The 10,791-nt window shown below is 41.9% G+C and overlaps 1 protein-coding gene across 1 annotated transcript; it reads left to right on the top strand.

Moving 5' to 3' along the window:
- Nucleotides 1–3,049: 3,049 nt before the first annotated feature.
- Nucleotides 3,050–9,821, top strand: LOC308156031 (putative global transcription activator SNF2L2; the record flags this gene model as incomplete). The annotated part of the gene is made up of 6 exons (XM_080529393.1): nucleotides 3,050–3,145; nucleotides 5,100–5,323; nucleotides 5,614–5,719; nucleotides 6,751–6,852; nucleotides 9,307–9,451; nucleotides 9,721–9,821. The coding sequence occupies 6 exons, from the start codon at nucleotides 3,050–3,052 to the stop codon at nucleotides 9,819–9,821; spliced, it is 774 nt and encodes a 257-aa protein (XP_080385519.1).
- Nucleotides 9,822–10,791: the final 970 nt, after the last annotated feature.

Genomic DNA, 10,791 nt, shown 5'->3' with positions numbered 1-10,791 from the left:
TCAGCAGCGTGAGACAGCGTACCTACCTTTGACTCTGTGAAATGCTTTTTCTGCATCTAGAGAGACTACAACATAGGAATTGACAAGATCACTAGTATGAGAAAAAATAAATCTATATCTCTGTAGATTATATATATATATTTTTAAAATAATCTGTAGATTATCTGAGGAAAAACTACCCTGAAAACTACCCTGAACAGAACCTGTCTGGTCCATATGAATAGGATTAGGTACTACCACAGCCACAACGGCATTTTATAATCCACATCAAGTAGCAGAATTGGCCTATAGGACGTGCACATCAGGTGGTGTCTTTTTTTTCAATAGAGTAATGGCTGCCACACATATTGCCTTTTTCAGACAGGTACTAATCATGTGGAACTCATTGAATGTATATACATGTTTAATCACTATAGAACTCAATGGGAAACTCATCCAACCCGATGCTTTCCCATTTTGGACTTAGCACATATATTTCAAAATAGAGAGATGGGTTGTTTTAAACTTCTTAATCTTTTTTGGAAAGTACAAAAGGTAGCCTAAGTGTTTCTGAGTTGTCTTGAAGATAATTATCATTACAGTATGACCTGAATGTCTGTGGAGATTTAGAAAGATTGTTCTTTCCACTGATTCTTTTTTAAATCTGCAAGCCAACATTTTACCATCAATTTCACCTTGTTCTACATATTTTTGCTTTCTTTTTTTAATCAATAATTCAATTCATTTGTAAGTTATCTATCTGGCAGAGAGAAAGAGGGTATTTAGTTATACGGTGTTGCCTCTCCAGATTTCATGTTCAATACACATCAGTTCATCTTTTGCTTTATTTTTTGTAAGAATAAGTGAATGCCTACTCTTCCTCCTGATTTTAAGGTATACCAAACTATTAAAGGGCAAATGTTGATGCACTTCAGCAAAGATATCCAGGATAACAAATTCAATAAATTCTTTGAGTTGTTCAAGGGCAGATGTTACAGTTGGTGATACAGATGTTACAGTTGATGGGTTTCCTGCAACAAAAAAAAGCCATGTCTACCGTCTCTTTGTTCATATACAACAATATCCTTTTAATTTTCAGAAGGCTACCCAAGGATTCAACATTCCAGCTTGTTATTTTTAGGCATTCCAAGGGAACTCTAATGAAAGTGAAGAACATCTTTATCTGTAAAAGCAATATGTAGGCTGCTGTCTCTGCTATGGTGTATAAACAACATTGTCAGCAATTCCATTCAGGTTTTCCTGGGCTAAATTGAAAGTAACACTTATATGAGAGTATGTTTCAATTGAATTGATATGGAGTTTGAATGTCCTTTTTTGTTTCACACTTTTTATAGAATTTTGTACAGTACATTAATTAAATTACACTTTAATGCGGAAAGCCAGTTTGCAGGTTTGATTGAATACATGGTCAGATCCATACGTTTGAGCATAATAGATTTTTTGGTATCTGTGATTGTGTGTACTTGTGTAATACCATGCCTGTGTGGGTCCTTGTGCTGCTACGTGTGTGTGCATGTGCTCGTGTCCTTGTAATTCCCCACCCATCATAGTGAATACAAACATAACTGCCTATGAGGTCCACCATCAAAATGTGCTGTTGCTATGGTAACAGGCAGCAGTAGAAAATGTTGTTTTGAGCAAGTGGATCTTGGGGAGATTAAAATGAAAATATATCTATGTTTCACTTGGTCGAGCACGTCCAGACTCAGATCTGATAATCAAATCAAATCTTCACAACATTGATTAGATATTGATCCCTTTTTCACATCAAGAGCACTACTGCAGTTCCTTTTTTCAATCACCAGTTGCCATGGCGAGATGGCCATGTAGGGGGAATCACACTAGAAATCTAATCTAGAGCACTAGGACTATACCCTCAAGTGATGAATTGATGCAATAGCCTATAGAACTATTCACAGAATATAGTGTTAAGTGTGAGGGATTTTAACAAAGAATTTAAGATTAATCTGCAATTCTGAGATTTTCTAGAAGCTGTCTATAAGACATAATGTTGTGTTTGGTGCTTCATTCTATCGGCAGATCTCAGGTCAGCCCAAATCTCAGAGGATGGTCAACAGATTGTGTTTGGACAGCCTCAGATGAGCTCCAGATCACTTATTACCCAGCCAGCATTGGACATGATCATGAGGTGTTTGAAGAACCCCTAATTGTCAGTTCTGCCCTTGTCATGTACAAAGCCCTCATAAATGATCATACCAAGCTAATCCTAGTTTGCATCATACTAGTATGATATTAATATACAGTACATTGACTTTACGTATACTGTATGTACTGTATGATTGACTTTAACATTGACTTTCACATTTGCAGTCATTTAATCTTTGACATATATTCAATGGTGACCTAGATATCAATGTTTCTATTTTAAATGTAGCTATTGTGGTATCAGGGGTTCCAGTGGACTGGTTGTTTGATACATTGTTTGCGCTACAGAATGCTTGCTGTACATGCTATTATTTGATGAATTGTTACGCACGCTTGCATTGTCACACACATCGTCACGCACGCACACACACACACACACACACACACACACACACACACACACACACACACACACACACACACACACACACACACACGAACCATGAACAAAACCTAGCGTTACCGCTAACATGACATCATTGTCAGTGAAATCAGCCTGAATCATTTCTGTGCAGACTGAGCCGTCTGTTCCTTGCACTGTATGTAACCCTGCACGCTGTCAGTGTCTCTCTCCATACACAGCGAGTCACACAAGCGCTATCATAATGCAAAAATCATTAAAAAAAAAAAATCTATGAAAAAAAAAAAAGACAACTTTAACAGGAGGGAGAAGAAAAAAAAAAAGCGTGTGGCGACAGTCGATATTAAAACATGCAGAGGGAGAGAAGCTTGGGGCCTTTCACTGGCGGGAATGAGACTGCGGAGAGCTGCAGTCGGAGATGACTATTACATTTGTATTTTCCCCCAGCCCATTGATTTGTGTATGAAAACATAGCGCTTTTACTCTCCCCCCTTTTGGGCTCTGCTTTTGAGTGATCAGCTGATGAAGAGACTAGCAGCTCGCCGCTATGCTGGTTTGCTAATTCTCTCCCCCCCAGCTGCAGCCGATCCAGATAGCCAGCCTGCAGATTGCAGTCAGGTAAATATCCTCCTTCCTGTCTTTATTCTCCTGCTCGGGATTCAGAGAGGCTACATCGCATGGGCACGGAAGAAGAGAGGCAGAGAACGAGACAGAATGTGTGTGTGTGTGTGTGTGCGCCTGTGTATGTGTGTGTGTGTGTGTGTGTGTGTGTGTGTGAGAGAGAGAGAGAGAGTAAGTGTCTCGGTCTGTGTAAGTGTGTGCGTGTGTGTCTGTGTGTGAGAGGGGAGAGGGAGTGTGTAGGTGTGTAGTGTAACGGATGAGAGGGGATCGTTGCCAGACGACTCAGGGATGAGGCAGGCTTGTTTGGAGATGGTACAGGCATGGAGCATCACACACACATGCACACGCACACACACACACACACACACACGCGCACACGCACACACACACAGGCAGCGTTGAGCTGTTTTATCCATCTTTCTGGATTACTCTGCATCCCTCTGTATTGCGCTGGAGCGATCGCAGCCCCTTAGAGAGATGCTTCCAGGGCTTTCAAAGCTTAGCATTGAGCTGACCGATCATCAGCAGGGGTTCTTTTGTTATGTGTTTTACTGTTTTCACCGCTCTCAGTCTTTTCTGTGTGTGTGTGTGTGTGTGTGTGTGTGTGTCTGTGAGTGTGTGTGTGTGTGTGTGTGTGTGTGTGTGTGAGTGTGTCACTCCTTATTCCACTGTTTGAATGTGATGAGGAATTTTCGCCACTGATGATGATTATCTGGTAACTGTTCAACATACTCCCTGGGGAGGGTGTGTGTGTGTGTGTGTGTGTGTTTGTTTGTGTGTGTGTGTGTGTGTGTGAGAGAGAGAAGGAGAGGTTTAAAGGGGGTGACTGTGTATTCAAATAGTATATAGAACATGTATCTGTGTACAGTTGTATGCTCTCTTTCATCTTGTGTGTGCGTGTGTGTGTGTGTGTGTGTGTGTGTGTGTGTGCGTGCATGCGTGCGTGCGCGAATATGATTTTTACATCAATATTCTGTTCAGATTGGCCAGCCTGCATTCCTCACTCTCTGCTGAATACATATTTCCTCTCCTGGACAGATGCTGCTGTGTGCATAATGTCTGGACTTTAATTGCCTTTGTGTAAAATACAGCAATTGCAGCAGACATTTTCTGCTGTGACATTAAAATAGCATAAAGACTCACAGTCAAACCCTACAACACACACAGACAGACACACACACACACACACACACACACACACACACACAGACAGACACACACACACAGACAGACAGACACACACACACACACAGCCAAATAGTGACAAGCATTTCAAAATGGTATCAATCAATACCACAAGTCTTTTAAATTTGACAATGTTTATAATTTTTATAAAATAATTATAATTTATTTTGACGTACTTAACTTAACGTACATACAAATGTGATGTGTTATAGTTATTGTTTTACATTAAGTTTAATGACACCATTTTAGAGCCCAAATGAAAGGGACCATCACCATAATTTATTTCCTTGATCTATACTCATTTAATTTAGATATTTTAGGTATTTTAGAGGGACATTTATCTAGCTCAAACTTTGTCAGACTGTCTGAAAGGGAAAGCCTTCTAAACTGTTGTACTTGTTTGCGATGACAGCTTGAGATGACATGTATCTAACAGCAGGGTGAGAACGGCAGCTGTCAGGAGTGGTTGTCAAAAGTAAGAGTTAAAACCATTGTCCAGAGCCCCGATGTTGTTCTTATCCTATTACCAAATTCTAACAAGATGAAAAATACATGAATAATGACAGTTGAATGAAATGTTACAGTTATACTAAGTATGCATGTATTCTCTTTTATTTATGTATAATTTCTCCTCCTCCTCCTCCTCCTCCTCCTCCTCCTCCCCCTCCCCCTCCCCCTCCCCCTCCTCCTCCTCCTCCTCCTCCCCCTCCCCCTCCTTCTCCTCCTCCCCCCCCCCCTCCTCCTCCTCCTCCTCCTCATCTCTCAGGCCTTAGGAAACGGGGCCTTGGAGGACATGGAGGAGGATATCGGCCTGAAGAAACGCAAAGGCGAACACCGGGGTGATAAGGACACCGAGGCCGGCCAGGATGCGGGTGAAAAGGTCAAAAGACGGCGTGGGCGTCCTCCAGCCGAGAAACTTCCCCCCAACCCCCCCGAACTCACCAAGCAGCTCAACACGCTGGTGGACATGGTCATCAACTACAAGGACGGGTAAGATTCAAACGCTGAAACGTACGTTAATGATCTAAAACACCGTGATGGACACTAATGAACACTTAGTGAACACTTAGAAACGTTGTTCACACATGACATATCCTACATAATTAGCTAATGTGTCAGTTTTCTCTTTTGAGACACTAAGGACTGCTTCCCTCCATTTGACACTGTTCTTTTTTCCTGTTTGGCACTGTGCGTAAGGTTTAGCAGCAGTAGAACCTTTTGTTCCAGACAGGAGCACAGAGGTCCACTGAGCTCTACTGAGCTGTTACTAATACTTTCAGGTTGGGTCGACAGATCAGTAAAGGCTTCGTCCAGCTGCCCTCTAAGAAGGAGGTGCCGGAGTACTACGAGCTGATCCGTAAACCTGTGGACTTCAGAAGGATCAGGGTAGGCTGCACCACTCAACTCCCATACTGATGGTGTGGGTTACGTGCTTTAGTCATGTCTCCTTCATGTCAAGTCAGTAAGGTTGACAGTGTTGGTTCTTAACTTAAGTAACTTGTTTGAGATAGATCACGAATAAACTTCTGAGTTTTAAGACTATTTATTAAACAAAGGTACAGTTTATAAGAACAGCTGATGCTGGTGGTAAAGAGGTGAAGAGAGTGCTGGAATGACAAAGAGAACGGGCTCAGCCCCCTGGCTGCCCTATTTGTAAACAATAATATGTAAATACAGTTTCAAATAATAGCCTATCACCTTTACTGTAGAGATGACCCAGGTGTGAAAGAAGGACACCCACATATGATGTCACTCTGGGCTAATGTTATTCCAGGTCAAAGGTTAGGGCAGATTCACAGGAAGTAATTCCTCAGATGACCATCCCTGAGGCAGTATTCTGAACATATGGCAGTCATAAAACCCCCTTGTCAGGAGGATCCTTCTAGCAAAAGGCAACCTATACAGTTTATACATTCTTATACAGTTTATATGGTTTATGTGTGTGTGTGTTTTAAGTAAAATATACCACAACAGTTCCCAATAGTGTCAGCACTGACAGGGTCAGGATGAAAGTGTATATTTAGTAGCTGTTGTAATATCATACACATCCGATCCAGAGTTATGTTGAACAACGATAGACATTTTCTATATTTGTGGTAATTACACTAAGTACGTTTGAGTGGCAGCTAAGCCATGCACCGCCAACATAGAAGATGAAACCACACGAAGTCAACTAGTTGTTATTCAGTTCCAGCCTGTAGACCTGGACCCGTTCATGGAAGAGCCACAGATGGCAGCACAGGTCTTGGTTGTGCCCAGCTGTCAGTGTGCCGCTCTGGTTACGATATCATTTATCTTTCATCAACCTTCATCAAGGTCCTTTTTTCAATCCCCATGAACTGTCGCTTATCTATCAGATGTGCCAGACACACATTTGTTGTCGTTTTATGCGAGTGTGTGTTTTCTTATTGTGTCAGGAGCGTGTACGTAATCACAAGTACAGAAGTGTGGGGGATCTGGAGAAGGACATCATACTCCTGTGTCACAACGCTCAGACGTTCAACTTGGAGGGATCTCAGGTGTGTGTGTGTGTGTGTGTTACCCAGGGATTCATCATGGGCCCACTCAGAATGGACACAAATGTCTCTGTCTGAAATGAAATGCCCATCATCCAATACAACAGTTCTTAAACAGTGGCAAGAAAAAGTATCCTTTGGAATTACCTGGTTTTCTGCATTAACTGGCCATAAAACGTGATCTGATCTTCATCTAAGTCACAAATATAGACAAACACAATGTGCTTAAGCTAATAACACACAAACAATTATAATCGTTCATGTCTTTATTGAACACACCCATTGAACATTCACAGTGCTAATGGAAAAAGGAAGTGAACCCTTGGATTTAATAACAGGTTGAACCTCCTTTATAGGGATGTCCCGATCCCATTTTTTCACTACCGATACCGATACCTGGGCTTCAGGTATCTGCGATACCGATATCAATCCGATATTTGTATTTATTGTTTTACTCCTGAATAATAACAAATACTTCCCCAGTATAGTCCACAACAACAGTTGGCTATTAAAGACTGCCAGCCTTTATTCAAGCAACAAAAACAGTACTCTGCAGTACTCAGTGACCAACTGGTTTAAAGTTAAAACTATTTAAACTGCAGCATTCAGCATTGTAGAAAAAAAAAAGTTACTGTCTGATTTCTAGTTTTAGTGCCTTCATGTTTTTATTCTATTTATCTTCTCTTACAAATGGCAAATCAATTATAGGACCCTTTTTAAAAGTGTAGCCTAGTGGCGCTGCTGGTGAGACCAGAAACCAGTTGCAGAATTAAAGGGGTGTATGTAAAACAATATCTGGTTTTCTTTTTTTTCATAACAGGCAACTTGAAGTACCACTCGATATAATATATAACAGTTTAACGATCACTAAATACTTATAATCTGTGGGTTGGATTCACTGTTGCCAGAGGCTACCCGGTAAGTGATACCTGTCTTGTAAACATACTTTCGTTTTAGAACGAAACGTTAGCCACTAGCTGTTAGCAGTGTTTTTAGCAGTCACCATTCTTGAGCAAAACATTGATACAAACAAACATTCAAATACTCGTGTAGTCTTGAATTGTTTTCCGATTTCAATGTATGATGCATCATTTGAAAGCTTACCATCTGTAGTTTCAGAATATGTAAACAACCGAAAAATTACATAAGCAAATGGTTTATGATTTCACCAGCTAGCATCATGACATTGTCAGACTCATTACACACAGGTAGCTACTAGCCAACTCTCATGCCCGTGACCACTGACTACTACTGTTGTCATCACGTGAGTGACACGCCGGATCGCGAGCCCCAGATCGCTGGCTATTTTTTTTCTGGTGCGATCTGCGATCCAGCATTCAGGACCAATATCGCGGCGATATGCAATATCAATATCGGATCGGGACATCCCTACTCCTTTAGCAGCAATAACTTCAAGCAAGCGCTTCCGGCAGCTGCAGATCAGACCTGCACCACGTTCAGAAGGAATTTTGGACCATTTTTCCTTACAGAACTGCTTTAGCCATATTCTTAAGATGTCTGGTGTAAATGGTTCTCTTGAGGTGATTTCTCAGCATCTCTACTGGGTAGCGTTGTGGAGTGTCAAGGTGCTCATTGGCAAACTTCAGGCGCACAGCAATGTTTTTTTTGGAGAGCAGCAGCTTCCTCTGTGGTGTCTTGCCATGTATGGTAGACTGATGAACATGAACATGTTAGCCAGTTCCAATGATTCCTTCAACCCTTTAGCTGCTACTCCAGGGTTCTTTTTGATCTCATTGAGCATTCTGCATTGTGCCTTTGGAGTCATCTTGGCTGGGCGCCCACTTCTAGGGAGAGTAACCACAGTAATAAATCATCTCCATTTATAGACCATTTGTCTAACTGTGGACTGATGAATATCAAACTCTTTGTGATTACTTTGTAACTCTTTGCAGCTTCATGCAAATCAACAATGCTTGATTGTAGGTCTTCGGAGATCTCTTTTTTGCGAGGCATGGCTCACATCAGCAGATGCTTCTTGTGAATAGCAAACTCAAAATGTTTGAGTATTTTTTATAAGTCAAAGTATTTCTAACCCACACCTCCAATCTCGTTTCATTGATTGGACTTCAGGTTTGCTAATCCTGTCTCCAATTAGCTTTTGTAGCCTAGGGGTTCACATACTTTTTCCAACCTACATTGTGAATGTTTGAATGATGTATTCAAAATGGACAAGAACAATACAATAATTTGTGTGTTATTAGTTAAAACACATTGTGTTTGTTCATTATTGTAACTTAGATGAAGATCAGACCATATTTTAAGACACATTTATACATAAATGCAGGTAATTACAAAGGGATCGCTTACTTTTTCTTGCCACTAATTCCATATAGTTGAAATGCTACAAAAACAGCACTGAAATAACTGCACATCCCATGTGCCCTGTTCTTGAATTGGATATGCTGATTGAGTGTATGTTTTGTGTATATCCAACAGATATTCGAGGACTCGATCGTTCTCAAGTCTGTGTTTGAGAGTGCAAGACAGAGAATGGTCATTTATGAGGAGGGGAAGGAGGAGAGCACTGCCATTCGTGACAATAACGGTGGCCAAGATGAAGACCAGTTTGTTTCATCATCAGGTAAGTGCCCCATCTGAAAAGAGTCTTTGTGAGGGACAGACACCTTACTCTAAAAACACAGTGGAAGATGATACAACACAGTGATAATGACAAACGTTCACGATTCTCTGATGGAGATGAGGGAGACATCTCACTATAATAATAATAATAATAATAATAATAATAATAATAATAATATCTTAGTTTTATATAGCGCCTTTCTCAAACCCAAGGACGCTTAGACTATGGGATATGCACCCCTTGCATTCCCTATTCCCCAATTGCCAAAGCCCATACAGACAACCTCATCGAGTTCATGGACATTTTCCCGGCCCACCCTACTCAGCTCCAGGGCCCAGGGCCGCATGCGCCAAAGAAGGTGCCAAAGTGACATCCAGGCGGTAGAATCTCAGGAAGGGGAAAATGGGAGCCAAACTGGCAGCAGCACAAAATGTCAGAAACAGAGATGCCTTTGATCAGAGCCCAAGATGTAGCAATTTCTCTTGTGGAATGCTCCTGTACTCCCAAAGTGGTTGTCTGCAGTTTTTTTTTTTAGATTCAACCTTTTTGTCATTGCAAGTATCATTGCAAGTATTTTTGTAAAATGTATTTTTTGCTCTAGGCACAGAGTCAGCCATAGTCAGCTCCCCTGGAGCTATTAAAGGTTAAAGCTTGCTCAAAAGCACAACGGCAGTGGTAGGCATCTTAGATATGATGCCAGCAACCCTCCAGTCACCAGCTCACATGCAGCTCCCTCCTGAGGCGGGGATCGAACCAGCAAGCTTCCGATTGCTAGCCGGCCTCTCTAACCTCCAGGCTACCTGCCTCTCTAACCTCTAGGCTACCTGCCTCTCTAACCTCTAGGGTACCTGCCTCTCTAACCTCTAGGCTACCTGCCTCTCTAACCTCTAGGCTACCTGCCTCTCTAACCTCTAGGCTACCTGCCTCTCTAACCTTTAGGCTACCTGCCTCTCTAACCTCTAAGCTACCTGCCTCTCTAACCTCTAAGCTACCTGCCTCTCTAACCTCTAGACTACCTGCCTCTCTAACCTCTAGGCTACCTGCCTCTCTAACCTCTAGGCTACCTGCCTCTCTAACCTCTAGGCTACCTGCCTCTCTAACCTCTAGGCTACCTGCCTCTCTAACCTCTAAGCTACCTGCCTCTCTAACCTCTAGGCTACCTGCCTCTCTAACCTCTAGGCTACCTGCCTCTCTAACCTCTAGGCTACCTGCCTCTCTAACCTCTAGGCTACCTGCCTCTCTAACCTCTAGGCTACCTGCCTCTCTAACCTCTAGGCTACCGCCGTTTTAGAACTTACAAACAGTAGATCACCCCTGAACGCCTCAGATCTGTAAATGCT

The sequence above is a fragment of the Nansenia antarctica genome (genome assembly GCF_963989245.1).
Source record: "Nansenia antarctica genome assembly, chromosome: 4".
Classification (NCBI taxonomy): domain Eukaryota; kingdom Metazoa; phylum Chordata; class Actinopteri; order Argentiniformes; family Microstomatidae; genus Nansenia; species Nansenia antarctica.
The sequence above is the reverse complement of the archived record's forward strand: the minus strand, read 5'-3'. Positions and strand labels throughout refer to the sequence as shown.